Source organism: Clupea harengus, chromosome 26, assembly GCF_900700415.2.
Source record: "Clupea harengus chromosome 26, Ch_v2.0.2, whole genome shotgun sequence".
NCBI classification, from domain to species: Eukaryota; Metazoa; Chordata; class Actinopteri; order Clupeiformes; family Clupeidae; genus Clupea; species Clupea harengus.
In genome coordinates, this window is record NC_045177.1 from 8,411,256 (window position 1) to 8,439,247 (window position 27,992).

The 27,992-nt window shown below is 41.5% G+C and overlaps 1 protein-coding gene across 1 annotated transcript; it reads right to left on the reverse strand.

Annotated features, from left to right (window-relative positions):
* Positions 1-1,918: 1,918 nt before the first annotated feature.
* On the reverse strand, positions 1,919-27,988 carry LOC105897349 (integrin alpha-M-like). Its single transcript, XM_031564083.2, has 31 exons — positions 27,832-27,988; positions 23,295-23,415; positions 17,170-17,288; positions 16,959-17,020; positions 16,723-16,834; positions 16,328-16,458; positions 15,596-15,738; positions 15,097-15,268; positions 14,545-14,683; positions 14,313-14,386; positions 14,093-14,216; positions 13,804-13,946; positions 13,455-13,595; positions 11,809-12,006; positions 11,473-11,597; positions 7,595-7,749; positions 6,498-6,664; positions 6,035-6,151; positions 5,649-5,719; positions 5,387-5,531; positions 4,878-4,976; positions 4,648-4,727; positions 4,159-4,236; positions 3,902-3,986; positions 3,658-3,765; positions 3,496-3,543; positions 3,150-3,266; positions 2,941-3,042; positions 2,814-2,849; positions 2,474-2,584; positions 1,919-2,288 (listed from the first exon to the last, which is right to left on the reverse strand). Exons 1-31 carry the CDS (start codon positions 27,875-27,877, stop codon positions 2,073-2,075), a joined length of 3,585 nt encoding a protein of 1,194 aa, XP_031419943.1. The 5' UTR covers positions 27,878-27,988; the 3' UTR covers positions 1,919-2,072.
* Between the last annotated feature and the right edge of the window lie 4 nt (positions 27,989-27,992).

Genomic DNA, 27,992 nt, shown 5'->3' on the forward strand with positions numbered 1-27,992 from the left:
TTTTTAACCTGGCTTTTTCAGCCCCTCTTCCTCCCATCCATCCTCCCTGACGCGTTTCGTTGGGGTAGGGCCGGCCCAGCTATCGGAAGTCTATCAGAAAACTTTTTGGAAAGGACGGGCTATAGACCCAACCAACTCTATTTAGGAGGGGAGAACTCCCTCGCATGGTACAACCCATGCAGAGGCTGCGGTGTCAGAATGCGGAACGTGTGTAGCCTACTTTAAGAGACGATGGACTAACGTGAGAAATGTCAAAAAATAAAATTATCGACCGGCCCAGAAGTGAAGCGGCCCACGGGGAACTCTCCCGATTCTCCCGATTACCCACCCCGGGCCTGCCGTAGAGGGTGAAATATCCAAATCCCTTCCTCTCTTTCTTTGAGAATTAATTTTTTAAACAAATCATGTTTACACATTTAATACTTTAATGTTATACTTTTAAGGTATTAATAATCTTAATCATTAATAATCTGGCTAACTCTTTCAAATACCACTGCAGTGAAGATGATTGATGACAGTTCTATAATGAAGTGGTAATGTATTTGTCTGGTAGGTGTAGGACCAGCTGATGTAACATGATCAACATGGTACAGAAAAGCTCTTGTGACTTAAAGGGGAATTTTTAGGAGAATATAATAAACATGGGCTCTATTTTCCCATCTTTTTGGGTAAATTTTTTTACGAGGAAACAAAAACGGTATTGAGTTAGAGCTCTATAACCTGCAACCACAAAACGGCTATACAATTTAATCCTGTTGGGCAAGCGTCCGTGTCAAAGTAAAACACTTGTTTTCACCACTGCCTTTAATAGGTATGGAAGCTCTCAACATTAGACTTTGAAAATAAGGAAGATTTCCCAGTGTTCTGCCCTGAAATAAGGGAGATTTCCCAGCATCCTTTATGAACTTTACGTTGCTGTAGGCATAAAAAAAAGTATTTTACTTCATATAACTTGCTGCGTAGGGTGTGTATTAGGCTACAAGCCTGAAGGTTCCTCAGTCCTTTTCTCCCAAAAGAAACAGATCTATAGTGTTCTGTTTGAACCTGTGGTTTCAGGAAACACAGGCGGTGAGACTGCAGCTTTTTTCACGGCATGATTGTATTTATTATTATCATTATGCACAAATTAACAATATTTTTGTACGAACAAACATTACTGCATGAATAATAATCTCCAGAACATTCAAATTCATAAGCTTAGAGTAGGAACCATGGCAACAAAGGAAGCTAAGGGTACATTTTTGTTTGCAAGCTTTAAAAAATAAATAGATAATGAATAGAATTCAAATAGATTCAAATTCAGCTTTGAAATGTTTCATGCTGTACACCTACTACCTACTTCTTCTGGATGCTAAAGGACACAGTATCGGCTGTTTGTTTACCATTTAGGCTGCTACACTGGGTGAAATGTTAGCTACTGGAATGAACAAAACCTTCATGGCCATTGTCCCCATATTTACATAGTATTTTTTATAAATGGGGAAACAATCATAGTGGCTCGGACCAAGCCATAAACATTCCCTGCCAATCAACACGGTGCTTCAGGAGCACTGAAGGGAAAGGTGAAATTTGATTGGCTGTTGACCTTTTGCGAAACCAAAACCAAATTGAGGTGCCAAAAAGAAAAGAAAGAACATCCACAAACTGTACAGCTTTCCGCTCACTATTTACAAAGTACCTGGTCTGCTTGCATACTAAAAATTAGGCTAAAAGTTCCTGAGAAGTCTGAAGATGACAAAACACCTCACAGCCACTTTTCTAAAATAGGCGGTAGATGTAGGCAACATTTTCACAGAAATACTTGAAAGTTTGAGATACAATTTTGTTTACAAAAATAAATTGGTCATTACTGAAATAATAATTAAATACATTTTAAGTGATGTGCAATTTAGTTACTTCTGCTGAAATGATGACTTTCAGTATTTAATGTACGACAGGCAGGATTAAACGTACTTGTGACGTTGGAGTCACAGAGTGGAGAGATGTCATGTGAAGTGGTTTCAAAACTGAAGCAGGCTGTACTTTTTCAGCTCAAATCCTCTAGAGGCCGGTGACCAGAACTCTAAGTGATTTTACTCTTCACACTGAGCATCTGTTTTCTCAGAGACGGGATTGTCAATGTAGTCATTCATTGGAGAGGAGCCATTTTCTTTGGAGTCTTCGCTCATAAGAGGCTTGGCCTCAGGCGGTGTTACCACAGTCCCCGGGGTTTCTGGATCCTCCTCCTCACCAAAGTCCTGGTCCCCTTCACCTTCCTCCCCAAATTTGTTACGCTTGAAAAATCCACACTTTACGGGAAACAGTGAAAAGAGAGAAAGAGGGAGAGAGAGGCAGGGAGAAAGAGAGAGAAAGAGAAGGAAAGGGGAAAGAGATGAAAAGACAGAGAGGTGAAAGAAGGGTCTACCACTAACATTTGATGACCTTAAAAAATACTAATACAGCATACACGCATATATACCAAACCCCACTGTACCTTGATCAGAACTACAATAATAAAGATGAGCAGTAACAGTCCTCCAGCACCTGCTAAACCTATGATCAGAGGTTTGTTGATTGGAACAATGAACTCAGCTCTGCTTACACCCTAAGTAACAGGAAACAAAGGGTCACACAGTTGTGAAAGGTTTTTAAACAGTGAATGTTACTGTCCATCAGAAACTACTATAAAATCCCTTTAAACATGCACTCCACCAATGAAACAGCATTTTTGTAGTGAGTGTGTGGATGGGTGGGTGCACCCTCGTCTTAAAGGCATGCCCTTCTTCATCCATTCAAACAAGTTAAATTGAGAATAAAACCTGAGTGTGGATTACCTGAGTCCGATGGAAGTCTGAAACTTGTCCAGGAACCTGCCGTGAAACAAGGATCACTGAGGATGACTGCAGACACACTAGCTGTATGTATACAACTCAGAACTATTTTAAATGGGAGCCAACTTACAGTTTGGTCGTTTCGAGTCTGGATGAAACGTGTTTTATTATAGTTGATTTCCACAAAACTTTTGTAGTCCTTATTAAACCTCATTTCAGTGAATATATATTTCTGAAGAGAGCCAGAGAGTGTCAGTTGATGGGTCACACATTTCATCTGAGTTTACATCATTTTGTGATTACAGCCATGTGAAGTATGAATCAGATATGGGGACTCACATTGGGATTGAGGTTGAAGGCTGCACTCACAGTCAGTGTGAACAGAACTGACTCAGACCTGTCTAATTTGGGAATGTGACACTCAACCATCTTGCAGCTTTCCACCTTAGAACAGTTCTGTGAAACAAATGAGCTCTTCGCTTTATTGAAAATATCAGCAACAGTTAATGATTAATGACAGTTTAAGGGGGAAAGGCCACCAAAAGCTACAATTCTCCTGAAATTGAAAATGTATGCCAAACTGTTGAAAGCATCTCTCATGTATAAGCTTTGGTTAAGTCAAAACAAATTGCCTCTTAAATAATAAAGGGTAGCAAAAGTAAAAGTAGTTGCAAAGTCTTTTTACCTGAGTAATTGTCTCCTGAGGGGGACTGCACTGTATGGTGTAATTGACCTTTAAAAATAGAAGTAAAATGTTATTTATCTTGTGTGACCTTCCTAATGAGCACATAGAACACAAAATGCAGATGGATCATTTTGTTGTGATATTATTGAGATGTAAGACCACCTTAAATTGTGAAATATTGTAGCTTTGAATTTCAACGTAGTTCCCAGGTTTTGTTGGGAAGGTAAATTTAACTGTGACCGGTAGAGGTACCATGCCTATGTTAGCTACCTGTAATGTAACAAAATGACAGATAGCATCAGATCGAAAGACATGATGGTCATTCAACAATGCTGTGCAGTTGTGAATTGTGAATGCAGCTGTAATACTTATGTTAACATTGCCCTAATAAAGGTAGACTGATTACCCGGTACATATGTGTAAGTGTTTTAGGCCCTCTGTCCTCCAGTGAGTAATCAACATATGTTGTCGAGGCACCAGGGGTGTCCATGCTTAAGAGATAAACACAAACACATACATGTATGTCAGATACATAATGACAAATACATAATGACAAACACAATTTTTCAAATACAATTTAGTTTGGTCTATGACTATGAATCTTGTCGTAACTGTTATCTGGATAGGGTTTAATTCATTTGGAAGAGACAACACAGGACTTACAATGTCACAGCTAGGTCGACAGCCAAAAGAACAGGAAGGGTTTTTGATAGAGGAATATCCTTGGGATCCCCATTGTCACTGTAAAAGAAAGTGTTCACCAAACCTTTCAGTAAGTGCTGGGGTTGTCCTTCAGCATTTTCAGCATTGTGGAGACTGAGTCACAGCAATAAACATTTCATAAGAATCAATCATTCCAAGAATTTTGTATAGACATTTTTTTTCTGAAGATCTATGTGCATGAAAACTATGTGCATCAAGACCTGAGACGCAGAGAAAGTAGTCTTTGCCCTGCAGGCGGATAGAGACAGTCGTGCATCATGAGCAAGCAGATAGAGACAGTTGTGCACAGCCTGATGGCAAAAGCTGAGGCTGTAGGAATGCATAGTTTGTTTGGGTATGTTTGCCACAAAAACTCTCACTGTGCTCCTGTTGTAAAGATATGGACTAGACAGGTGGAGGATGAATTAAAAAGTCATAAACAAAGATTACCTGTGCGCAGTGATGGTCATTGTAATGAAATCATTCCACTTTAGACTAGAGGTGATGTGAAATGACCCATTGAATACGGCCTGGAAAGGAAACAAGAACAAGAAACTGCTCATCCCCCATCATGAAATGCCTATTCATGAGGAATTCAAAACGTATGTAGGAATCTTAATTCCACTGAAATGACAGGACATGTGTAAGTGTGTGTGTGTGTGATGAATTGAAACACTTACCCAGTTCTGACTGCGAAAGACAGGAAGACTCACACTGCATATGGTGAGGTCGGTTTTATCTGGGTCTCCATCACAGCGAGTCAGAGTTCTCTTGTTTTGCTTTTAGAATTAAGAGATTCAAGTCAAATGAAATAAAGCCAATTCCATGTCAATTCAACCAGTTGTATTCCCCCCCTCATGCATGTACACATGCATACAAACCTACATATATACTGTATATATACATGGAGTTCTTTGGCTGGTGGATGAGCCAATATGGTGAAAAAAATCCAAGATATTAGAGACCATTTAACTTACTTTAAGTTTAGGAGCTTAATAAAGCTCCTTAGAAATGTTGTATACCCATCATGAGCTCTGATATCTGAGATGGCATTTCTTAACCACCAGAAAAAAATATATATTTGAGATTGGAACCTGTGGTTGATTTGACATGGACTGTCCAATAAACAACATGAGGGAAAGTATGAGAGAAATATATTATGATTATTTGCAGTTTTTGTTGCTTCTACCTTGATAACATCTAACTTGGAGTGAGACAGGCCTTTGGGATAGTGGAAATGGAGGCTGGTGTTATAGGAATCATCGCCCACATTAGACAATGCCACTCTCACATATAAGTAGTCCTGATCAGTGAACACCAGCAGTGCTGGGGAGCTGTTGAAAGAGAATAGTTCATTTTACCCACAACAGCTAAGTTCAAACTGTAGCACCAAGTTTTGTTAGATCTCTGGCTGTTAGTGCTGCATAATGTTGCTTTAAAGAGTGACTCACGTGAAGTTGAAATCCAGTTGTAGCTTTGCCACACATGTGGCATTGTGTCCACAACTTCTCTCAAAGGGCACCTGCCAAATATTAGTTACATTTGACGTTTTGCTTTTGATAAAAATGTCAAATGCATTAGTGTAGACGTGTATTTAAAAAAAGGTATAGGTATACTCCTATAATATCTTGGTGGTAAATATGGTTACAGTGACAACATAACTAGCCCTGAAAATAAACTAATGTAGTTTGACCTTAGACTTAAGGTGAACAAAATAAAGATGTATCATGCATAAATGTTAATCAAAGTTTACTTTAAAAATAATCTATAATACAAATAAAATTGTATTCTCATAAAATCCAAGAATCATTAATAACATTTAGTAATAAATGCCTACCTCCACTACGGCCTCCCTCTTACTGTCAACATTTAAAATTCCACGAGGCTGCTGGCTCTCAGCTTGAGAGAAGTTCACTTTGACTTTGACAGGGGACAGCGTGTCCATTACACAGCTCTGCAGCAGAGAGACTCAGTAAGTATCCAGTCAGAAAAGTCACAAAGTCACAAAACTTTACAGCACTGATATCAGCATCATAGAGCATTTCAAACACACGTTTTCATGCAGAGGAGCCGGTAGACATTCAGATTCAGAGAGTCTGAGTCCTGTAATGGTGTGACATTCACTCTTGACTTTCACGTCCTGACAGTGGATTTACACTGAATACCAAATCCGGAGGAATCACAGAAACTACAATTATTGAACTCTGATATTGAGGAAGAAGCTGGCAGTCAAAAAGTCAGCCAGCGCCCTGTTATCTTTACATTAGCTGTAGAGATGACACATTAGAGATGTGACCTACTGGCATATAGATGGTGTGATTTTGGCACATTTCGGTCTTGTTTAGATGAAGCCTTGGCTGAATACTTCTCAGAGTGATGTTTTTCGCTGCAAGAAAACCTCTGCTGTTTTTTCTCTGGGAGTCAAGCATCAGGTCATAGTCCAGCGTCAGCCCTGTGCTCAGTACATCTGGCAACACACAGATACATAAACAAACACATGATCTCAATAACTCATCATTACTGAGGGTTAGGGTAATACTCATCACTGAGGAAACAAACTGTTGTATTTATATTATGAATCATGTTCTGTTTAGGCACACACCTGAGGTAGCCCGTTTCAGCCACTTGAAAAAAAGAAAGTCACATAGTGTGTCATAAGTTTGACTTAGCTGCAACTTGAAACCTCTGGTCATTGTTTGACTGCAAGAGACTTCACGTCACGCTGGTTTACAAGACTTACAAAACGCATGGTGTTTGCTGATGTGGCTAGCGGTTAAAAAGGGGAAGGTCTCGCACCAAATGGACTGAAATTTGGAAGCATATTTCTTCTTCTCAGGAGCCGTTTCATGTTTTTTGTGTTTGTTCACCTCTGCCCCTGGTTTGGGTTGCTAGGTAACACCTGAGAATTTGATTTGTATCACTATGAAATTGGGAGATTAATGGGAGAGATTACCAATCGGAAGCACAGAGGGAGAAAGGGTTAAAAACTACCCCAGACCCCTTGGGTTTGTTACATGTCGCTAGCTCATGTCTTAAAGTTTAGGGGAAGGTTTTCTCACTGCAGAGTTCAGTATCTGCTGGCCACTTATTGACAGAGATACATACTAGTTGTTTTTAGCAAGTTTTAACATTGGCAATCCCAATGGCCTTTCAAATTTGGTGCGTTTGTATTTGGGCTACGCTCATCATACTAGCAGAGGCAGACACGCAATCGCCCAGTGAGGTAGGATCATGTAAAATCCCATCTATGTCCGCAGCACTTTTCAAACCAAACTGACCCCCATGCAGTAGGTCTGGATTGAGCTAAAACAAAGTTAGTGAAGACATAAGGTTCATATGGTCACACAAGATTTATCTTCATATGGTCTAAACCCAATATTGGCTGGTCAAAAACTACCTTTTGTGCTTTTTGTTTCCTCGCTCATCTTAAAGCAGATGGTCAGAGTGACTGTAGGGAAAGCCTCCTTGTGCTCATTACAGTCAAACTGCTGGGTGCTGATCTCTGGCGGGTTGAAGGAGAGGTGCGCTGACACATTGAAGACAGGCCTGGACCTGTGGAAGACGCCACATTAGCAGGGTCATATCGTTATGTTAAATCCAGATTAGTGTCCAACTATACATGTCTAGTGTTACATACCAGCAAGTCTGCGAAAAAAAAGGCCGTAACTAAGATTTGTGTGTGTGTGTAAGTACATAAGAAAAGAAAAGAAAAAAAATAATTCAAACTGGTCTGGCACCTGACGGAAATCCCCCAGAGAGATGAGACTTGCCTTCTTGCCTTCTCCAGCGTCCTCCGTCAGTCCTGCCATGTACAGAGAGCCTGTGTGGTTTCATTCCTTTCGGTTTTGTTCAGTTTTCTTTTTCAATTTGTATCTTTTCCATAAAATAGCCTACTGGCTGGTGCTTCCCGGTATCCCTGTGTTGTTATGTGAATGCGATGGCGTGTGAGTCCTTGTCTTCTCCCGGTGTGGCTACAGGTGGTTAGCTGTTTCGTCTTTGAGTGATTTAGCACCAGGTTCTTCACGAACATACGGTGTAGTGTCAGTGCAACCCAGTCACGAACGGCTCTGCTCACTGGGAACCTACTCCAGACTAACCGAAGCACTTAGGCGCATGGGTATTGCTACTTCTGGGAGGAATTCTGCTTCAGAGGCGTTCAGTAATAATCCCGCAGATGGTAGCTTTGCACCAGTGGCTCCTCAGCCAAGCGCACAAACCAAATGCCTGAACCTGCGGTTCCTCTCGTACTGAGCAGGATTACCATTGCAACACATCAGTATGGTAAAACGAACCTGTCTCACGACGGTCTAATCCCAGCTCACGTTTCCTATTAGTGGGTGAACAATCCAACGCTTGGTGAATTCTGCCTCACAATGATAGGAAGAGCCGTCATCGAAGAATCAAAAAGCGACGTCACTATGAACGCTTGGCCGCCACAAGCCAGTTATCCCTGTGGTAACTATTCTGACACCTCCTCCTTAAACCCCAAAAAGCCAGAAGGATTGTGTGGACCCGCTTTCACGGTCCATATTCATACAGAAAATCAAGATCAAGCAAGCTTTTTCCCTTCTATTCCATGGGAGGTTCCTGTCCTCCCCGAGCTCGCCTTAGCACACCTGTGTGACAGTTTGACAAGTGTACCGCCCAAGTCAAACTCCCCACCTGCCAATGTCCCCGGAGCAGGTCCTGGCCCGGGCTCACACCCGCTCCGCTTGACACCAGAGGAGAGAGCCTGCAGGGGGTTCGCCTCACTGGGGAAGTTTTTGATAAGGGTTGCCATGGAGCTAAACTAACCCACCTCTCTAGGCTGATCAAGCCTGAATCCTCCTTTCCGCAGAACCCCCAACACCGTACTTATTAAGCCATTCAAAACAACTTCTGCTGCAGCAACTCTATCGATACCTCACACACAGTTGGTGCATTGCCACTACAGGGTAAAACCCCGGTGTCTGCGGAAAAGCAGCTGCCACTACGGGGTGACGTCCTCAATGTGCGCCAGCTGTAAGCCAGAACTAGCAGTGCAGTGTAGGATGTTGATCATCTGTGCCGGCTGCCGGGCCCCCCTCGAACCAGAGGATGGCCACATGGAGTGTCCCGCCTGTCTGGGCATTGATCATCTAAGACAGGGGCTAACAGAATTTGCTTGTATGAGTTGTACCTGCCTAAGCCTGACGGCCCGGGCAGCTAGGCTAGTTCAGGTGGAAGCAGGCACTGCACAGGCCCATGAACGGGCAGACGAGAGAGCGCCAGTTCTACGGCCGACCAGGCGCCGGAGTACTACACGGCACACCGCCTCTAAATCAAAGAGGAAGAAGGGTGGCCTGGCGCAGAAAGTGGACTCAGTGACCACGGAGCTGGAGAGACTTAGGGGGCTCTGGGCCAATTTTCAGCCTCCGGCACAGGGGGTGCAGGGTGGTAGCGTCCACTCTGGAACCCCACCAGCCGGTCAGGCGGAGCTGCCACCACCGGCACTCCACCGGCACTGGAGACTCCATCCAGCGGTAGTACAGACTGTATGGGATCAATACGGCAGGGCAGAGGTGGACCTATTCGCCGAGACTTCAGCTGTACGCATTTCCTCCTCTGCCACTAATCTGGCCCACCCTGCACAGGCTGGCAACAGAGGAGCACGAGCTGCTACTGATTGCTCCCCGGTGGCCGGGGAGAGTATGGTTCCCCAGGTTGCTTCAGCTGTTGCACAGTGCCTCCCAGTGAGGAGGGATCTACTCTCGCAGCTGGGCGGCCAGATCTGGCATCAAGATCCGTCTCGGCTACAGCTCTGGGTCTGGCCTCTGAGGGGCCGAAACCACTGCTAGGACTTTGTGAGCAGGCGGTGGTCTTTGTCATTAACAGCTTGCAGGCCCTCCACCAACGCCCTCTATGCTAACAGATGGAAGATCTTCACAGAATAGTGCCAGGCGCAGGGACAGGAGCCAACATGCTGCTGGGATCTCCTCCTGGTGCTGCGAGCCCCGTTTGAGCCTTTGCAGACGACAGAGCTCAGCTGGCTTTCAATGAAGACCGCTTTTCTCCTAGCCATTACATCGGCAGGGCGAGTAGGGGAATTACACGCCTTATCGGTAGGCAAGGATTGCCTGTTGTGGCATCCTGAAGGCAGTGGGGTCACCCTATGGCCGAACCCCTCCTTCCTCCCAAAGACCCTTTCCTCCACATTTACCAACCAGCCCCTCAGCCTGGCAGCTTTAGAGTCCGCCCTGGAGGAGGGACAGGGCCTGAGCGCAGAACTGTTTTGTCCAGTGCGCGCCCTCAGAACTTACATCACAAGAACGACAGTATGCCGTCAGTCAGACACATTGTTTGTCTGCCACACGGGTCCAAGAAGGGTCATGCACTCTCCAGGCAGAGACTGTCTAAGTGGATTGCAGAGTCAGGCTGCACGTTTACAAGGTTTTACAGGGTGAATGTGGTGTCCCATAACCCGGTCGCCGCAGCAATACTCCCTACTCCGTCACGGCATCTCTAGAAGCGGGTAGGCACTCCTCATGACTTTGTTGGTATTAGTCATCCAGTGCTGAAAGCACCGCCTCTGGCGGTAACCACGGTTCTATGAGTTTCGGATGACCGCCAGACCTTGGCAGTCACTCTGAGTTTGCACGAGAAGATTGCCAAGAGGTCGCTTCCTGGGTGGACTGGCCTTTTGTGCTGGCGCACATTGAGGACGTCACCCAGGTCACAGGGGACTTTGTTGGTATTAACACTCGACCTGCACGTAAGTGCAATGGATATTCAGTGCTGAAAGCCCCGTCTCTGGCGGTCCTCCAAAACTCATAGAACCGTGGTTACATACGTAACCCTCGTTTTGTTTAGTCTGAGCTGAGGTATGGCAAGTCAAAGCAGCCATTTTTTGTCACTTTACTTATGCGTTTTTGTTAAAAGAAATGACGTAAAAGGTGGCACTCAAACTGCCAGGACACCGCTGCAAAACGATTGCCAAATCTCTACGCTGTCGCCAATCTCCCTCAAATACCTCTATTAATTAAAGGGTTAGCCCCACCCCTACTGAGGGACCGTCAGCTGCCCACGGGAGGGCACAGCTAGTGCCAGTAATTAATTAACTAAACCAAATAAAAATTCATGTAAGAGTACTTAAATTACTTAAGAGTGTATATACTTGTATGTAACACTAGCCAATAAATGCTCTTTTTCGGTATGTCTGATTTCTAATCATATTTAATCATTTGGACTTGATAATGGATCAATGAAATCAATTTGGATTTGGATGATGTTTTTGAAGCAGGGAAACCTTGATCTTACCTTAGCAGAACCACCTGTCCACGAGCGCCCACTGCAATTTCTGTCAGTCCATCCATATCAGACTTCCCATCAATGGTCACCCCAAACTGCTGCAAACCTTCTGACAGCATCTTCGCTCTGATGCGCTACACAGTTGGGAAGGATATTTCATAGGAAAACATAATTTCACAAAGCATAACATTAGTTGAAAAGTCTAGAGGGCAAAATGTGATGCCAAAACGGTAATATACCTGAAAATAGCTTAGAATACACACACTTCTGTTACCAGTGCAATCAATCTGTTTTCATTGTATTTTAATGAATTTACATGAATGTCAGGTATTTGTCATTGATCACCTGGCTGTATTTTTGGCGAATTCCCATAGTTTTGTCTCCCAGGTATATATACACCGCTCCTCTGTGCTCATCCTCCAGTGGGGCTCCCACTGCCAGGTCCTGGAGCTCATCGCCGTTCAGGTCCCGGAGTGAGGCAATGGAGGACGCAAACCTGCCCTTAGAAGACTCTGAAATGTTCTGCATCTTCACCAGCTTATTCTGTTGGGGGTAATATGCAGGAGAGTATAGTGTCTTGACATTGTTCTCGTTAGTTTTGAATGTTCCGACTGTTAAAAGGTTGTATAGTAGACAGATTTGCTATATATTTGTCCTCATCACTGGTCCCACAGAGAAGGATTTTCTTTTTTTTTGTGGCTAGAACAGACATATTTAAGAAACTTAAAGCCCCATTCCGGGAGAATTGGTATTTTTTGCTACTGAGCTCCCACTAAAGTTGCGGAGTGTAGCTAACTTTTACACCACTGGCGTAAATCCAAATTGTGCTTCAAGACCCCCAAATGGACAGTGTACATGTGTATTTGTTAGGATATGGAACCGCCAAAGACAGCAGCAGAAGCCAAAGACGCACGTAGACTGACAGGGTAGAGTAATATCACAAGATTTTACCATTTTCAATTTAGCTGAAATACTGCTCACGTTTTAAGCCCATATACATTGTTTTCTAAGTGTTTAAATGTGGAGTATGTGTAATCTAATACAACGCTGTAGGCTACATGCTTGATATACATTGAAAAAGTGTAATTTATTGCAAGCTAGCTGCTAGCTAGCTAGTTATCAAAGTTGCAAATTTCCAAAGCTTATTGGTGTGAGATTGATGTAGACCAATACATTTTTTTTCACAGGAGATGAATTTATTTGGATGCTAGCCTGAGACAGGACAGGTGGATGACTTTGGGCATCTGGAAAAACTACAAATCTTCGTGAGACAGCGAGGACACCAATACGGGGACAGCCTATGTTGAATTCTTTCATACATTGGCAGGGATGAAAACTAGCGAGTCGATAACTTTCCTAACACAGCCAAGCATCAAGCAAGCACAACACAAGACATAGCAAGACAGCTAAGAAGTTATTACTACAAAAAAAGGCCAACTTGGCATCTGATTTGCTAGGTTGCTTGTTTGGTCTCTTGTTTGGTTACTCTCTCTTTTTCTCTTCCCATCCTCCAACAACGTCTTCCTTGGGTTCTTCGTCGCCTCTGCCATGATGGCTTCCTCTTATAGCTATGCTAGCTTCCTGTTATAGCTAGTGCATGGGTCTAGTTGCTGTTGCATGAGGTGGTGCCATAAAGCATTACGTAGTTCTTGTGAGAGGTCTCGCGCCCTGTACTCCAAAGTTACATAGTGTAATACCAGGCACACCAGGCGTGCTGTGGCAGTGGCACAGAAGCAATTCTCCATATTACAAGTCAGTGTACCAGCAAAATGATTTTGAAGGTGTTATTTCAAGGTAAAATTGTTGCATAATGTTACTTTAAAGGGTTCTCAATCGCACAGATAACAATTGTATTCAATCACTTTACTGGATAGAGTAGAGGCAACCCTGTTCTATAAACCTACACTTGCTATAGACCTACATAATATATGCCATGAGCTACAAACAATGTACATTTTGTATTTTTACTGAAAGAAAATGCTCATAGTTACCTCTCTTGTAAGGGCAAACACATACATCTGGCCCTCTCTCTGAGGGTGATAATGTAGGGGAGCCCCGACCATGAGGAAGTCAGTGGTGCCATCAGAATCAATGTCAACAGCACACAGCTCTGCCCCAAAATAAGATCCAATCTAAAAAGACAAGGATAATCCCACCGTAATTACCAATACTCATACAGGCAATGTATCAATTATATGTAAGTGTTGTAATCAGATCTTACAAAACAGCCAAGGATAGCCAGTTATCCTTTGGCATAAAATGAAATGCTTTCACAAAGGTGATAATTTTCAACAGGAATTGCCCATAGTATAGTCATACTATTGCCGACTCTCCACTAACCTGTTCATTGTCAAGTCTTTGTATGACAGTCCAGTTACCGGTAGTTCTGCTGAAAACAATGACCTGTCCTCTGTGCTTGTATCTTGGAGCACCCGTAAAGTACAAAGGAATGCCATTCTTCTTTCCAACAGCAACAGAGTAGCCTTATTCAAACCAAGCAGTCCATTAAATGAAAAAACACTTATTACATAATTACAAAATATGTAGTCGGCAGATATAGTTAAATAGAATATAGTGCAACACCAAAACATCAGATTGGTAGATATATTCTGTAATCACATGAACTTACCCATGTAAGAGTCATCCTGCATTTCTGGGTCTTGAATTTCCTTCTCAGGTGATCCCTTACCCTCAATCTGATAAAGGGATCCTTTTGAGTTGTGGGATCCGACTGATCCCAGAATCAGTGTATCCTATTGTGAAAAATAGAGAAAAACAAATTAAACTTGAACTGTCACTATTTCGCAATGTATACATTTTTTTGTTTAGTTTCTGATAGTGAATCTGACCTCAATATACTCAGCACTCATTCCACTCTGTGAAAGTTCTTTTTCCCAGGTCTGACCCATGGTGTGTTTAGAACCTTAAACAAATCACATCACCACAAATGAACTAAACACATGGATGCCACACTGAAGACATAACAATCTTAACAAACTGTGTAAAAAGAGTCATTTGAGAATTACTGGTTCTCATGAGCAGCTGTTGGTCTGACAGATTTGTGGGATTGCATGTGCTTACCCTCTATGTTGAAAATCTTTGTTTGCAAGTTGTCCAGAAGACCAGCTAGCCCAGAATAATCATCAATGTAGAAGCTATTATTAAATTTGGGCTCTGATGCCAACAGTCGGAGTTTGTCCATTTTGACTTCAGCTCCAACCTTTAAAAAAAGAAAACTGGCATCAATTAAAATGTCAGTGCCCATGCCCATGAAAGCATAGAGAATATTTCATAGAGATTCTGGACATTCTGTTGGTAGAAGTTGGAAGAACAAAAATGCATCTTTCAGAACTCCTTACAGTAAGAAAGTAAACCATTATGATTTTCAAATGTTTAAAATAACATGTATTTATACATAATTTAGCTGTTAATGAGCAATTGTGTCCCATGAAGGATAATATCTTTTTACCTTTAAATAAAATAGGAACAGAACTTAACATAATTAATGTGATTGCAAAAAAAGGCAAATTACTTCTCGTTCAAAATCCACAGAAACACCAGTTTATTATACTCTTTCAAGCAACCTCACTGTGTGACCCAAACAGATAGCCAGAACAAGTATTAAATACACACCGCAATGACAAAGCGCATGATGTGTCGGTCTTCATAGACTTCTACAATCAACTTTGAGATGCCATTCACTTTGACTTTAGCAGGATCTGATGGATTGCCATCAGTAATGATGACCACCACCTTTGTTGCATCTGGGTGTCGACCACTCTCTGATTCGTCGAAAAGATTGGTCCTGGATTGAACAAAATATTAAAATAAACAATATGTACAAACAAATCTAATCACATAATATTATATGGCAAAATGTTGTTGATATTCAACAGCCAATCAAAGTTACACCGCCTTGTATGCGGATTGACTGGAATAGTGTATGGCTTGGTCTGAGTCACTTTGTTTGTTCTCCATTTACAGAACCAGGACTGTTTACAAGTTTTTGAGCACACACAGAACAGACAGCTAGAGGATTGCAAGAAGCAATTTTCTTAATTTCAAAAAGTGTATCGGATTAGAATTGCGGACTACGCCTCTAAAGGTCTAAAAAGGTCTTTATCGTACTCACAGAGCGTAGTGCATGGCTCCATGTGTGTTTGTCAGAGATTTCATATGTTCTTCATCATCCAGTTTTTTAAAGGCTTTGTTGTCCTGGTAGTCTTTAAATGTGAAAACTGTTCGGGATACTTTGGAAAACTGAACCGCTGCAAACTAATAGAACAAACAAACAATAAAACAAACTAGATTTGCATCTCATGAAGGAAATATCAGTGCATGGCAAGCAAGAAATTTCAAATAGATATGAAATAAATGAAAGAGGAGAAATTTCAGTTTATTAAAGAGACTGAGACAGTATAGTGTCTTTGATGAAGACAAACACAGGGAGAGAGAAATACAAAAAAAGAGATAAAGAGATAGAGAGAGAAGCAATTTATTTGTGTCCGACAAACTCTGTCACTATGGCAGACACAGGACTAAACAACACCATTCCCTAACCCCAATATATGCACCCTTACACCCCTTTCATACCAAGGTTATACAAGGTCCACCACAGTTAGGTGAAAGGTGAAAGGTTTTGCAACACATCTTATTTAGTGGTTATATGATATCACCATAGGAACTTATTAGTTGGTTTACATTCAAGCGTTTACATGGACATCTAACAGTACTAACAGTCAGCCAAAGTCCATTAGGCATATTACTGTACTGCATAGGCTGATTCCAGCTGAACAGTGATGCAATTCTAAATGTCCCTACATAGAACTCTGAATCATGAAACAAGTTTAAAATGAGAGCTTACTTGTATTGAAGTGTTACTCATGCTGTTCATGATGGTTTTGATGAATTCTTTATTTTTCTTCCAGTCTTCCGGCTTCATGCTCAGGGATCCGTCAAAGAGGAATACTAGATCTACCTTCTGCTTTGTGCACTCTGAAAATGCATTGGTTGAAAAAGGAACAGAGATGTGAATACAGCACATCGAGACAATTTTATTGTTTTGGTGCTATATAAATAAAATTGAATTGAATTGAATTGAATAACAATAATGGTGTCACCACAATGACTGGGAAGTAGAATATTCATTGGGGCGCAATTGCAAAATCTTGTGGATTGCAAGTTATCTTCTCAACACACAAACAGGAAATTGTAGCATCCTGTCAGCCCTCTGACTAAATAAGAGTTTGAGCTGCAAACCTTTAAAAGCTGAGGTGATGTTGGAGACCAGACTGCTACGGTTCCACTGGTAACAAATGCTGTTCAGGTAGGGGGTCCCATCACACTCATGACTCCAAGCAGGACTACAGGCCTAAATGGATATTACAGTAAAATAATCAAAACACACTTTTACCCGCATGCACACATGCACACACACTCATGCGCACACAAAGATTTTACTACATATCTCAATAGTGAAACAGTGGTGAACGTACAGTAAACTGGAGAGTTGGTGTTGCTCTCACAGCGACAGACATTCCAACTGCCTTGATAGAACCTGTGTTGAGAAAAATAGTGTAGTTCTTGTGACACATGGATGATATGATTGCACAGACACCCTAATTGGGACATGGCCGACATACAGATAAATAGGCAGTCAGACAGAGATATCTACACAGGCTGACAAAGACAGATCAATGGACAGACCTTCAGAATTGAACTCTGCTGCATTTGGCAGCAGAACAGGTTTGCAGTCTGGACTTGTGTCGTCACATATGAAGACCCCTCCAGTTCCATTTCTTTGAAGTGGTGCACTGACAACAAACCTGTGAACGGAACAATATTTTTGTAAAACTTGTACCTTCCATTTTTTGGTTTTCAACATGTTCAGAAGTGCCATTTCCTTCAGCCATCACTTGCTAAAATAGTCGATTTCCATTGATGACCGTGATCAGGTATCTACTGTCTGTGTTGTGAACTCTCTCAGATGGATTGGTCAATGTTTGTTTGCACAGTTCCAACAGGAACCTATTCGTCGTAAGAGCTTAAGTTAAGTCGATCAATTGTCCTTTTAGCCAGTTTGAATTACCGAGATGATTGAGGACAGGATAAATCGGGTCGTCCACGGCTTATCTGCGGTCAAATCATGTCGTTAATTTGAACAAGACTAAACTTATCTGGGCAATTGCGCGTGCTCGTCCTACGTCAAAAGGGAGAAGCGTCGATCACCAAAACCATGATTTTCTGAAGGTACAATGGCTAATAAACTCAATGAAGGAGCCTCTTTTTTTCTCCGCTGGTGAGCAGGAGATGATCATGAACGCTTATGAAGAATACAAGACCATAATCATGGCAAAATCCAACACCGCCACCGCTGCGAGAGCAAGACAAGAAGCTGTGTATGGGGTTGTGTATAGCGGGATATATATGTATGTACATAAAATGTGACTTTGGTGCAGTGGGTAGTGCTGTCGGTTAGTAATTTTAAGGTCGCTAGTTCGATTCCCCTCACCTCCATACTAAGTGTAGTTTTACATTTCCTTGTTAGTCGCTTTGAATAAAAGCGTCTGCTAAATGACTAAATGTAAATGTATTAATAAGAAATGCAATAAATTGAAGCAGTGAAAAGAAATTGTGTGTATTTCTCTCTATTCTTATCATGAGTCCACCTTAATCATTTTCTACAATAATGATATGCTATAGTGTACTAATAACACTGTACTAATTATGAGTGCTTTGTTCTCCGCATCGCTGACACTACAAAAATGTACCACTTGCAAAAGAAGGTCTTGTAAATAAATTATTCCTTGTCGGCTGAATCTGTAGCGCTCATACAAGAACTCATCATGATGGAATAATGGATCTTGCCGATCGCGAAGAACTCTCTCACTATGAAGCACCAATCTAACTAATATCGCTCCTTGGTCAATGGGATCTCTCCTTTTTCCGGGGGTGTGGCAAGCTTATCCAGCTTCACTTAAATAAGCCTGCGCTGGAGCAGGTTGGAGCTAATTGATGTGTTGCTATGGTGATTTATCGAAAGTTGCTTCCACGAACCGAAAGGAGGGACTTATATTATCTCATCCTGAAAATGATCTCTATTTTCAGTAAGGCAGGTCCTTTTATTAATTCTTAAATTCACAAACAAAGGTAGTAAAAAAATAACAGAAGAGAAATAAAGCCCCAGGCTTGCACACAGAGTTACTGGTTCCTTCCCTCGTCAGCCCTGCTTCACATTGACTCTTCAAACCTCTGTCTTGACTAGTTGCTGCTCAGTGTCAAACTAATATAACAATTTGCAGCTGAGCTTCCAATTAGTGGATGGCCCGACCTCCAGTCCCCAGAGCACCGGCCCAGGGTCCTAGAGCCTGCCCAGTATAGCCCTGGTGCGGTATAGCCCGTCCATGACCTTTCCCAAGGGAATTTGCCAATGTTTAGACCTAGTGGGACCCCAAGAGCAGCTTGGGGTACCACAGTGTATCTGGGTGCAATGACATGGATTACAAATTAAACTACCAATCCACGCTGTACTTGGAGTACTCCTAATTTCGTACTTTTATTTAGTAGTTGCTGCTTCTTTAAAGCTGCTTTATTAAAGAAATTAGCAAATGCTCATGTAATTAAGTGAGTGTATAAGTGTGGTCGATCTAAGATGAGTGGTCAGTCAACACACAGCACAGAGACATTCAGTAGAGAAGAAGGAGACTGAAAATGCCCCATGTCACTCTCTGCATCTAACATATTAGAAGTGAATCTGCCTATTTTGCGACATTCTGATCCCTCTACCGGCGAGGACTCCAGGAGGACAACCAAATTAAGTTAGCTTGGACACCAGGAGGACAACCAAATGAAGTTAGCTTGCCACAATGAAGACCTGAATTTGGATTCCCTCATTGCCCATGCAGATTGGTAATACCCACTTGTCCACCACTGAAGCGTTCAGTTTGGCTTTACCTGGATACCGAATTTCTGTTAGTTTGTTCTTTTGTTTCACATTAGTGCCTCCGTGCTAAATTCTATTTTGTATCTAGTCAGTTTGTGGACTGTTGCACTGCTCTGCATTGGTCATGAAATCTGTGATCGGCCTTGGTGAACATTAACACTTTGTTGTCCTGCACTTGCGGCTAGTCCTCTGACTCAAATCCTGACACAGGTATTTAAGGTAAACATATCAAGTATGAAATATGATACAGCAAGTATTTACGGTAATTTTTCTGTGAATCCCTCCACTAACTTTACATTGCAATTCATGATACTGACAGAAAGATCATATGTCAGCAACTCTTTGAGGTGGTACAAAACTATCGCCTAATTTGACTACTGGGGAATATTGTGATAAGCAAAAACATGTATTTATTTATTGCCTACAAGAAGGTCCTATTTGGGGAAAAAAAAGTTGGACTCTGGATCCCTTCCTAAGGTGGTGCTAAATTGTTGCACCATTTGACCCCTGGGGGCGCTGTAATGAGCAAAAACATTATAGATTTTTTTTTGGAATCCACATGTAATATTTCAAAATGTTCCAAATGCAATTTGTGCTTGTTTGTAAAATAAAAAAATGTGATCACTAAATTGTCATAAAGACCTAATTTATCAAATGTGATACAAAAAGAAACATCATTACTATATTTTGTACGTCCAATAAACACTTCAACTAAAAAATAGAATTGAATGTGTCCGTCTAATATAAATATATATTATTCTATTTAATTCTATTCTAAATAAGAAGTCTTTTTATAAATTATAAAAATATGCGTATATTTCCTAGTTTCGCTTAATTCTTGCTCATTCTCTCACTTTATGCAGCAGCTAAACGTCTAGATTTATTTCTATAATAATTAGGCCTACACATCAAATCAGCTTTGGTTTTGCCCATTTACATTATAGACAGTGGTTTAGTCTACGTGATGTGATATGCAGGTATACACCGTATACCCACTAAGAAAGCTTCAAGATTTGTGTCCCCACTTAAAAATGTGTAAAGATACGTATCAACATAGGTTTGTGACAGAATTTCCACGACAGCTATTTGTCAGCAAACACCAGATTGGAAAATGTGACAGTCATCTGAGCAAACGTTGATGAATAACGAAACGCCCTCTCAGACAGCTCTCTTCCTCATCCCCCCACCTCACTTAGCCTGAGCACCAAAGGAACACGTTTCAAAAGCTAGAGTGCGTACGCGTGCAACCACTGCTGCTGAGTGTTTTCAAGATATTAAAATAAAATTTAGATATTAAAATAAACTAAAACTCTCAGGAATGAAACAAACAAAAAAACACAATGAACATTCTTGGAGGTTATGAAATTATATGATTAAAATCCAGAAGCTTAAGTTCCTGATCCTGGCACTAATAAGTAAAAAAGATGTCATACAGGTTAACATTAGATGATTAACCAGTATGTATTACTCTAGCAGCAGGAGATGTGAGGTGTGTGTACTGAATGGTATTTTCTGCCATGTCTAGCTAGTGAGCAATGATTCTCATAGTTTTAACCAAGAAATCTAGTATAGCTGTCTAGCTCACTAAATTGGCTAGCTAGCCAAAAAGTAGCTATGTTTCTCCCCCTTCTCTTCAACCCTTGTTCATCCAACTGGTCCAGCCTCCACATTCGGGGTACTAAACATCACCATTAAAAAAGCTGAATAGATAAATGACCAATGAGTGAGCTCTCCGTTCAGTGTGTGCTAAAAAACACTTGACAGTGCTGTACACAGTCCTTGCGCTGTAAATTGCACATAATGTTATTGTAGTCAAAGTAATCCAAGTGTACAGTAGAAAGTAGCTTACAATTCTTTTGTGAAAAGAAAACACCTTCTAATGTAAAACTACTCAAGCAAAACTATGCATTAGAGCTGTGAAAAATAACGCGTTAACGCGTTATGATTAAATTATAGGATAGGGATAGACAGTGCACGTAATATGATAGCCGCGGCTAGACTACTGTAAAAGGGCATTTAGAGGCATTAGATTGTGTCATGGTTAGTGATGTGTCGTTCGTGAACGATTCGTTCATTTTGAACGAATCCTTACAAGGACTCGAGAGTAACGAGTCCTTTCAAAAAAAGATTCGTTCATTTTCTCGTGGCCACGCATTGGGACTTGCATAGGCTCAGCCAAGGAAACAGAAATGATTCGTTGAATGCAGGTCACGTGGGAAATGATCCTTCTGCCAACCAAGTGGTACCAGTGCTGAGCCTATGCAGGTCACGTGAAAAATGAACGATGAACGATGAACGAAAGATTTACCCGAAGACTCGGTTGGCAGATGAACGAAACATTGACCCGAAGACACGGTCGGGAGGTGAACGATTCGTTCATCTGCTGGATACGGATCTTAGGATCATTTTTTCACGTGACCTGCGCTCAGAAGAGGAAACAGAAAGGATTTGTTTACCTCGTTCACTTTCGCGTGGCTAGGTTTAGTAAGACGTGAATGATATTCCTTCACAGGTAATAATTACAGGTTTCGTTATTTTAACTTTTTAGTACTTTACTTAGAGTTCAGCGTAATAGTTATGCCGTGATAATTGAATGCTAGTGTGAAAATAAATGATCACTTCAAAATCATCCAGACTGTCATGATACATTATTTTAATGCAGGAATTTATCTTACCCCCCCCCCCCCCCCCCAAAATGAACGAATGACTCGAAAAAAGATTCGTTCATTTTACTGAACGAGATTCAAAGAACCGAGTCGGTAAAATGATCCAAACTTCCCATCACTAGTCATGGTGTGGTTAATGGTTGTTTGACAAAAAAGAGAAAAATGTTCAAACATCCTATAAAAACAATGGCTAAGAAGCCCAAATAATTTCTGTTTGATTTAAAAAGAAAATAAAAATGTTTTATTCAACCATACAATGGCTAAGAAGCCCAAATTCTGTTTAGGATGAAGATTATATTAATGTTCCATATGGAATAGCAAAGAGAACTGCTAAAGAACTGCTCAGTTGCAGCACCATTGTTTTTTTTATGAATAAAAAAAAGAAAACATGTTAAATGTATACATCTGTCTTTTGTCATAAATCTTTCTCACAAAAATATACCGAGAAAATATGTGATTAATCATGATTAATCCACAGAAACCTGTGATTAATCTGATTAAAAATGTTAATCATTTCACAGCCCTACTATGCATATCTCATTATAGTACTGAAGTAGAATAAGTAGGCCTAAAATACTTAGTTACATCCTACCTCAGCAATGTCCACCCCTTGATATTGCTTATTCACCTCATAAGGATTACTAAACTATTGTGTGTCTGTTAGGATTTGCTCTTTGAATTGTAGCTGCGTGTGAATTCAGGAAATGCAATGCATTGGTGATTGTGGTGATGATGGGGTGAGGGGTGTTGCGTCGGTTATAATGTGTCGCATGGAAAAACTGTCCAAACCTAAATGTCAAGAGATTCTTGGCACCCACAGATATCACAGATGTCACTCAAACTTTACCAAAGGAACAGGTTCAGTTTGTGGGGCACGGAAGCACTGATAAAAATCCATAATGTAGTGTGACTATGAATATCTTTGGAGAGAACCTAAGGTTTAAACAATGGCCTTTCAATGTTCATTGTATGGATGTGCTTTTCTAAATACAATATTTCAAGAATATAAGTAAGAAATTATGGAAAACAACAACTACCCTCTTTTTTATAATTATTTGTTAGTGATTTAGTGGCCTAAACCCACACAACCCACCCATTCTGTGACCTCTAATTATTAGATCATGAACGTTCATAATGGATTGTACTTAAATAGTATTAACGTATTTAATGTAGGCCATTTCTCACAGTTCTGTATTGTACGGTTATATAATGGATTCACTTACCCTTTCTCTGTCCCAGACTGAAAGTGCAATGCCTTGTATCCAAAGAAGTCTGCACGGGGTCCTGATCCATTGTAAATCTTAGGTCCTGCAACGTCTATGTTAAAGGCCATACAAAAGGACACTGTTGGGAAAAGAGAATACAGTATTGATCAGTAATTGTAATCAGTAATCAGTAACAATGTAACAAATTAATTGAGGCACCTGAGTTTAGAAGTACCCCACTTTGTACACTGTGACAACCAGACAACCACTCAGTCAAAAATATAAACACAACATGTCAAGATCTCATTCATCATCTCGTGTTCAAGATCCACCTATGGGAGGGACATCCGTACCTGACCTCTGCAGAAGCATCAAATTGCACCACGTCTGGCTTGACAGTCCAGTCCCGCCCATGCGAATATACTGTAACACGCTTCTGCGCTGCTATTTCTCAGATGACATTCACTTCTCTCAATCTCAACTACACTCTGTACAGCTCGACTGCAGCTCCCTTGTTTTTTGCTAAACTGTTCATAGGATGACATATCCACCGGAGCAGCCTCTGCCGGGTGTGCTTACCGAGGATTTATGGTTAGTCCGCAGCTGTGCTTTTCCTACAGAACTGTTCATCCTATGGTGTCTTTTGTCCCTGTCATTTCCTATGAATACACAGTTCTTCCCTTCAGGCTTGGGTAGTTCACCCGTGGGTGTTCTGCCTAGGTGTGGAAGCGGGATTAGCCCCATTACGATTAACAGGACACAAGATCCTGACACACTTAGTAGATTGGCTGATTATAGCCAATTCCAGAGACAAAGTGTTACAAGACACTCAACAAGTGCTCCCCAACTCTGCGGAGAGAAGAATAGATCAGGGAAATGTGGCCCTCAGAATATAAAAACTCAGTTTAATATCTGCCCCTACCCAGCCCAGCCTTCATCATGAGGTCTTGCAGAAAGCATAGTATGTAAGAGACAGAACACAGATAGGGCACCAGCTGGTGGGTGTCATGCCATTTTTCAAAAACTTGCCACTTATAATCAATCGTACAGTGACCTATACTCAGGGATATTTATTTATCAAATTATTAATTGCTATTTATTATTATTAAGCTGTGGCAGTTAGTGTGCACAGCAACTTAAGTTTTTTAGCTGTCTGGTGCTGCCTCGTCTGTCTCGTTGGTTTTGTGACAGTGACAATGAAGGACTTTGAACTTTCACCTACAGGATGAGGCCCTTTCATTCTGGATGATCGCTATCACCTGCAAGTAATTCACAAGAGAAACGTAGCATTCTGAGAGGGAGTGGCATTAGTCTTGGTCAGGTTTAAGTGCAATAAAAAACTGACGTGAGTCAGCCTTGTTTGTTTGTTTGTTTGTTTGTTTTCCTCAAAACGAGAGATACAGAGTTGGGGAGCACTTGTTGAGGAATTTCTCCACATTGATACAGTCTGTCCATATTTCGCAAAGCCTACTTTAAGTGCACGCTTCAGATCCGAGGATGCTTGCATGTCAGTGATCTCCAGTTGCAGGGAGCCTTCGTTAAATGACATAAGGACCCTCTGAGCCTTCGTTAAATGGCATAAGGACCCTCTGAGCGTTGGAAGAAATATTGGCTAGGCTCATAGTTTGTTGTTAACCTTTTTTTGCAGGCACACATAATAATCAAAGTTATCACGCTTGGTTTGAAAGTGCCTCTGTATTATATTTTTTTGTTACTGCAGCACATTCTTTGCAAAGCAAAGCACCTTGGTGTGAGAAACGACAGTATATCCTGTGTGAAAACATGACATTCATGACAAAACGGCTGCTGTGACCACCAAAAGTTGGCAAAACAGCATAATCTCAAACTGAAGTGTGAGTGACTGCAACCAATTATAGTATGGGAATGGGGGTAGGCCACTGAGAACCATCACAGGCAGCAGGTCAGAGAAACCTGATTATCATACAGATCAACAAAAGGGTGCCAGACTTGTTTGCATTAGAAGCTTAGCTCATTTACATTAAAAGCCTAGGAGGTGTCTAAAACAGTATATATGGCTAGAATTGGAGATGCTTGTGGTTCGGATCTGCACAGCTGAAACCAGAGTTTGTTCTAGGTGCTTCGTAACTGCTCTTTACTGGAATTAAGACAGATTGCTACATCAACCACAAGAGTAACATCCCTTTTTTCACATCGGCTTCCCCTCAGCAGTTTCTATGAATTACTATTTCTAAGTCCAGTTCAGTGTGTTTTTGGCCTCATCTTTCCTTTTCTTGAATGTAGGTAGGGACATTGTGCCATGTGGTTACCAACTTAAATATTTAAAATGTTGCTCTTTACTATTTTTGTGCTAGCTGCAAGCCTAGGCTACTACAGTTCTGGCATGCAAAGGGTGCTTTCAGTATTAATAATGCATGTTTGTGATTGGCTGTTACTGACAGCACCAGAGAACTAGATTAGGTTGAAGGATTCAATCAGAGACATTATAAGGGAGGAGACAAATCAATGATGGGAAAATAGGAGGTCCCTATCAGGAGGAGAATCCATAACACTAAATATAATTAAGACCTTTGTAAGGTTTTTAATGGCACACACGACACACTGGAACACACACGTGCATATATGGAGGCGACACAGGACACACACACACACACGCAGGCAGGCCTGAGGTCGCGGTGAATTTATTTTCTGCTTTTTCCCATCCTGGACCGTCCTTCCTCAAGGACCCCCCAGGAGCAGTGGGCAGCTTGTAGCGCCCGGGGACCAAGTGAAGTGAACTGTCTATCTTTGGTCAGGGATGGACATGTGTTCTGTTATTTTGCATGTTTTTTTCTGTTGGGGTTCTTAGTGGAGGAAACCCCTTGTGAACACGGCAGATTTGTAACGGGAGGAACTGCCCTGTATTATAAAAAGCCAATCACATTGTTGGAAAGGGCATAACTGACGCCTCCCTGAACATTCTGCCTATTTCCATTGTTACCATAGCAATAGAATTGCCATGAAATTTGGTATATTCGCAGTGAGCAAGTCTACACGAAGAATAAAGTCTTTTTTAGCCTTTTTTGAGCGGTTGGGGAAAAGTGAACAGAGTACTTTGATTGTCTGTTTGACCATTCTTTGTGGAATTATGGATCTCTCCCCATCATTCGAAAGGAGCCTGATCTTGTTTGCCCGAAATAGCTCCCCAAAGGTGAGGCCAAGATGGCTTCCAAGTGGCGAAATTTGTTTATACGGATTGATTCACTCACTTCATTGCTGCAAAAAATGTCAGTTTTTAACCTGAATGTTCTTTTTGTTTTGTTTCATAACTTGTAGATAGAAATCATTTTAGGGATGCTCTGACTTGATTTGAGAGCCGCATTTCTCCCGAGGGCTGCCAGTTGAACAAGCCTGCATTAAGGTGTACTTGGCAGCCATCTCTGCATGTCATTTTGGGTTCACTGTGGGCTTCACTGTGACACTATGGGCCATCACCCCCTAGTGCCTAACGTATTGTTTTCGTCCCATATTTCATGGGTGGTGATTTCTCCATTCTTTCAAAAGTCTTATTTCTCTGTGTCCAATTTCATATCTATAGCCATGTGTGGTAGCCATAATTCACTGACTGATTTACTGTACACTTTATCAAGTGAAACTTAGTAAAATTGTTTTAAATTGTACCATGTCGCATTTATGTTTTTACACATGAGACAAAAGATAGAGGACAGAGCACCCAGTAATGTGAGTGACAATGATCGGATCAGATGTACATAATGCAAAAACGTTCACAGGAAAGACCTGTGCACGTTCACAGGAAAGCACTCTCAGTCAAACAGGACCTGAGACTGAGGGGATGATGTGTATACGTGCAGACTTGCAGACTGACATTAGTCACACGTCTAAGCACTGAAAAACCGCACTCATTAGCAGAACAGCAGCATCAGATATGTATCAGGCAGAGCCAACACTTTTAGAAAGCCATCCGTTACATTGCTCATTATAACACAGTGGTATCTTTTACAAGCAAGGGAAACTCAGAACATCAGATATTTCTTCCGTAGAGGGAAGCACTGCCTCAGGCATCTGCCACCTTACGACATTTCTCAGACTGAACACAGTGACTGCAAAACAAATGAAACCAGCTATTTAATACATTGCTGATAAATGATTGAATGGTTGATAGATTGGTCATTAACAATGAATGGGGTGTATTTGATCTAAAAACAAGAACTTGAATATTCTTTAGAGCAGCCACTGAATTGGAAGAGGTGAGGCGAAGCACTCAGTGAAGGAGAACTGCTGAAACCTCACAGGAGGGGAAAGGCTTTATGTTCGAGTTGAAAAATAACAAAAATGGGGATCGAGAACAAATGCCGGCATGAATCAAGATGCAAGAAAACAGGAGGAGCACATGGCAATAAAATAACTAGTGTATAGGAATGACACTGGGAACAGTGCTGTAAGAAGCATGACATTGGAAATAACATTAAAATCTACGATACACTGTACTGATACTGTATCACCCCTCCCTGCATGGCCAGCACTGAGAGCTGGACAAGAGTACTAAAGAAACACCATTGTAAAACCAGCCACCTACCTGCTGCCCACAAAACCACAAGATGGAGAGATCTCAACACAGCCATCCTCCTGAAAGCCCTCACCACTGGATTCACAGAGAGCGGGCGAACGCTGCCCACCAAGTTCCAATGTGCTTCCTCAAGAGTCTTGTGTCAGGCTTGTGATACTGTTGACAGGGGT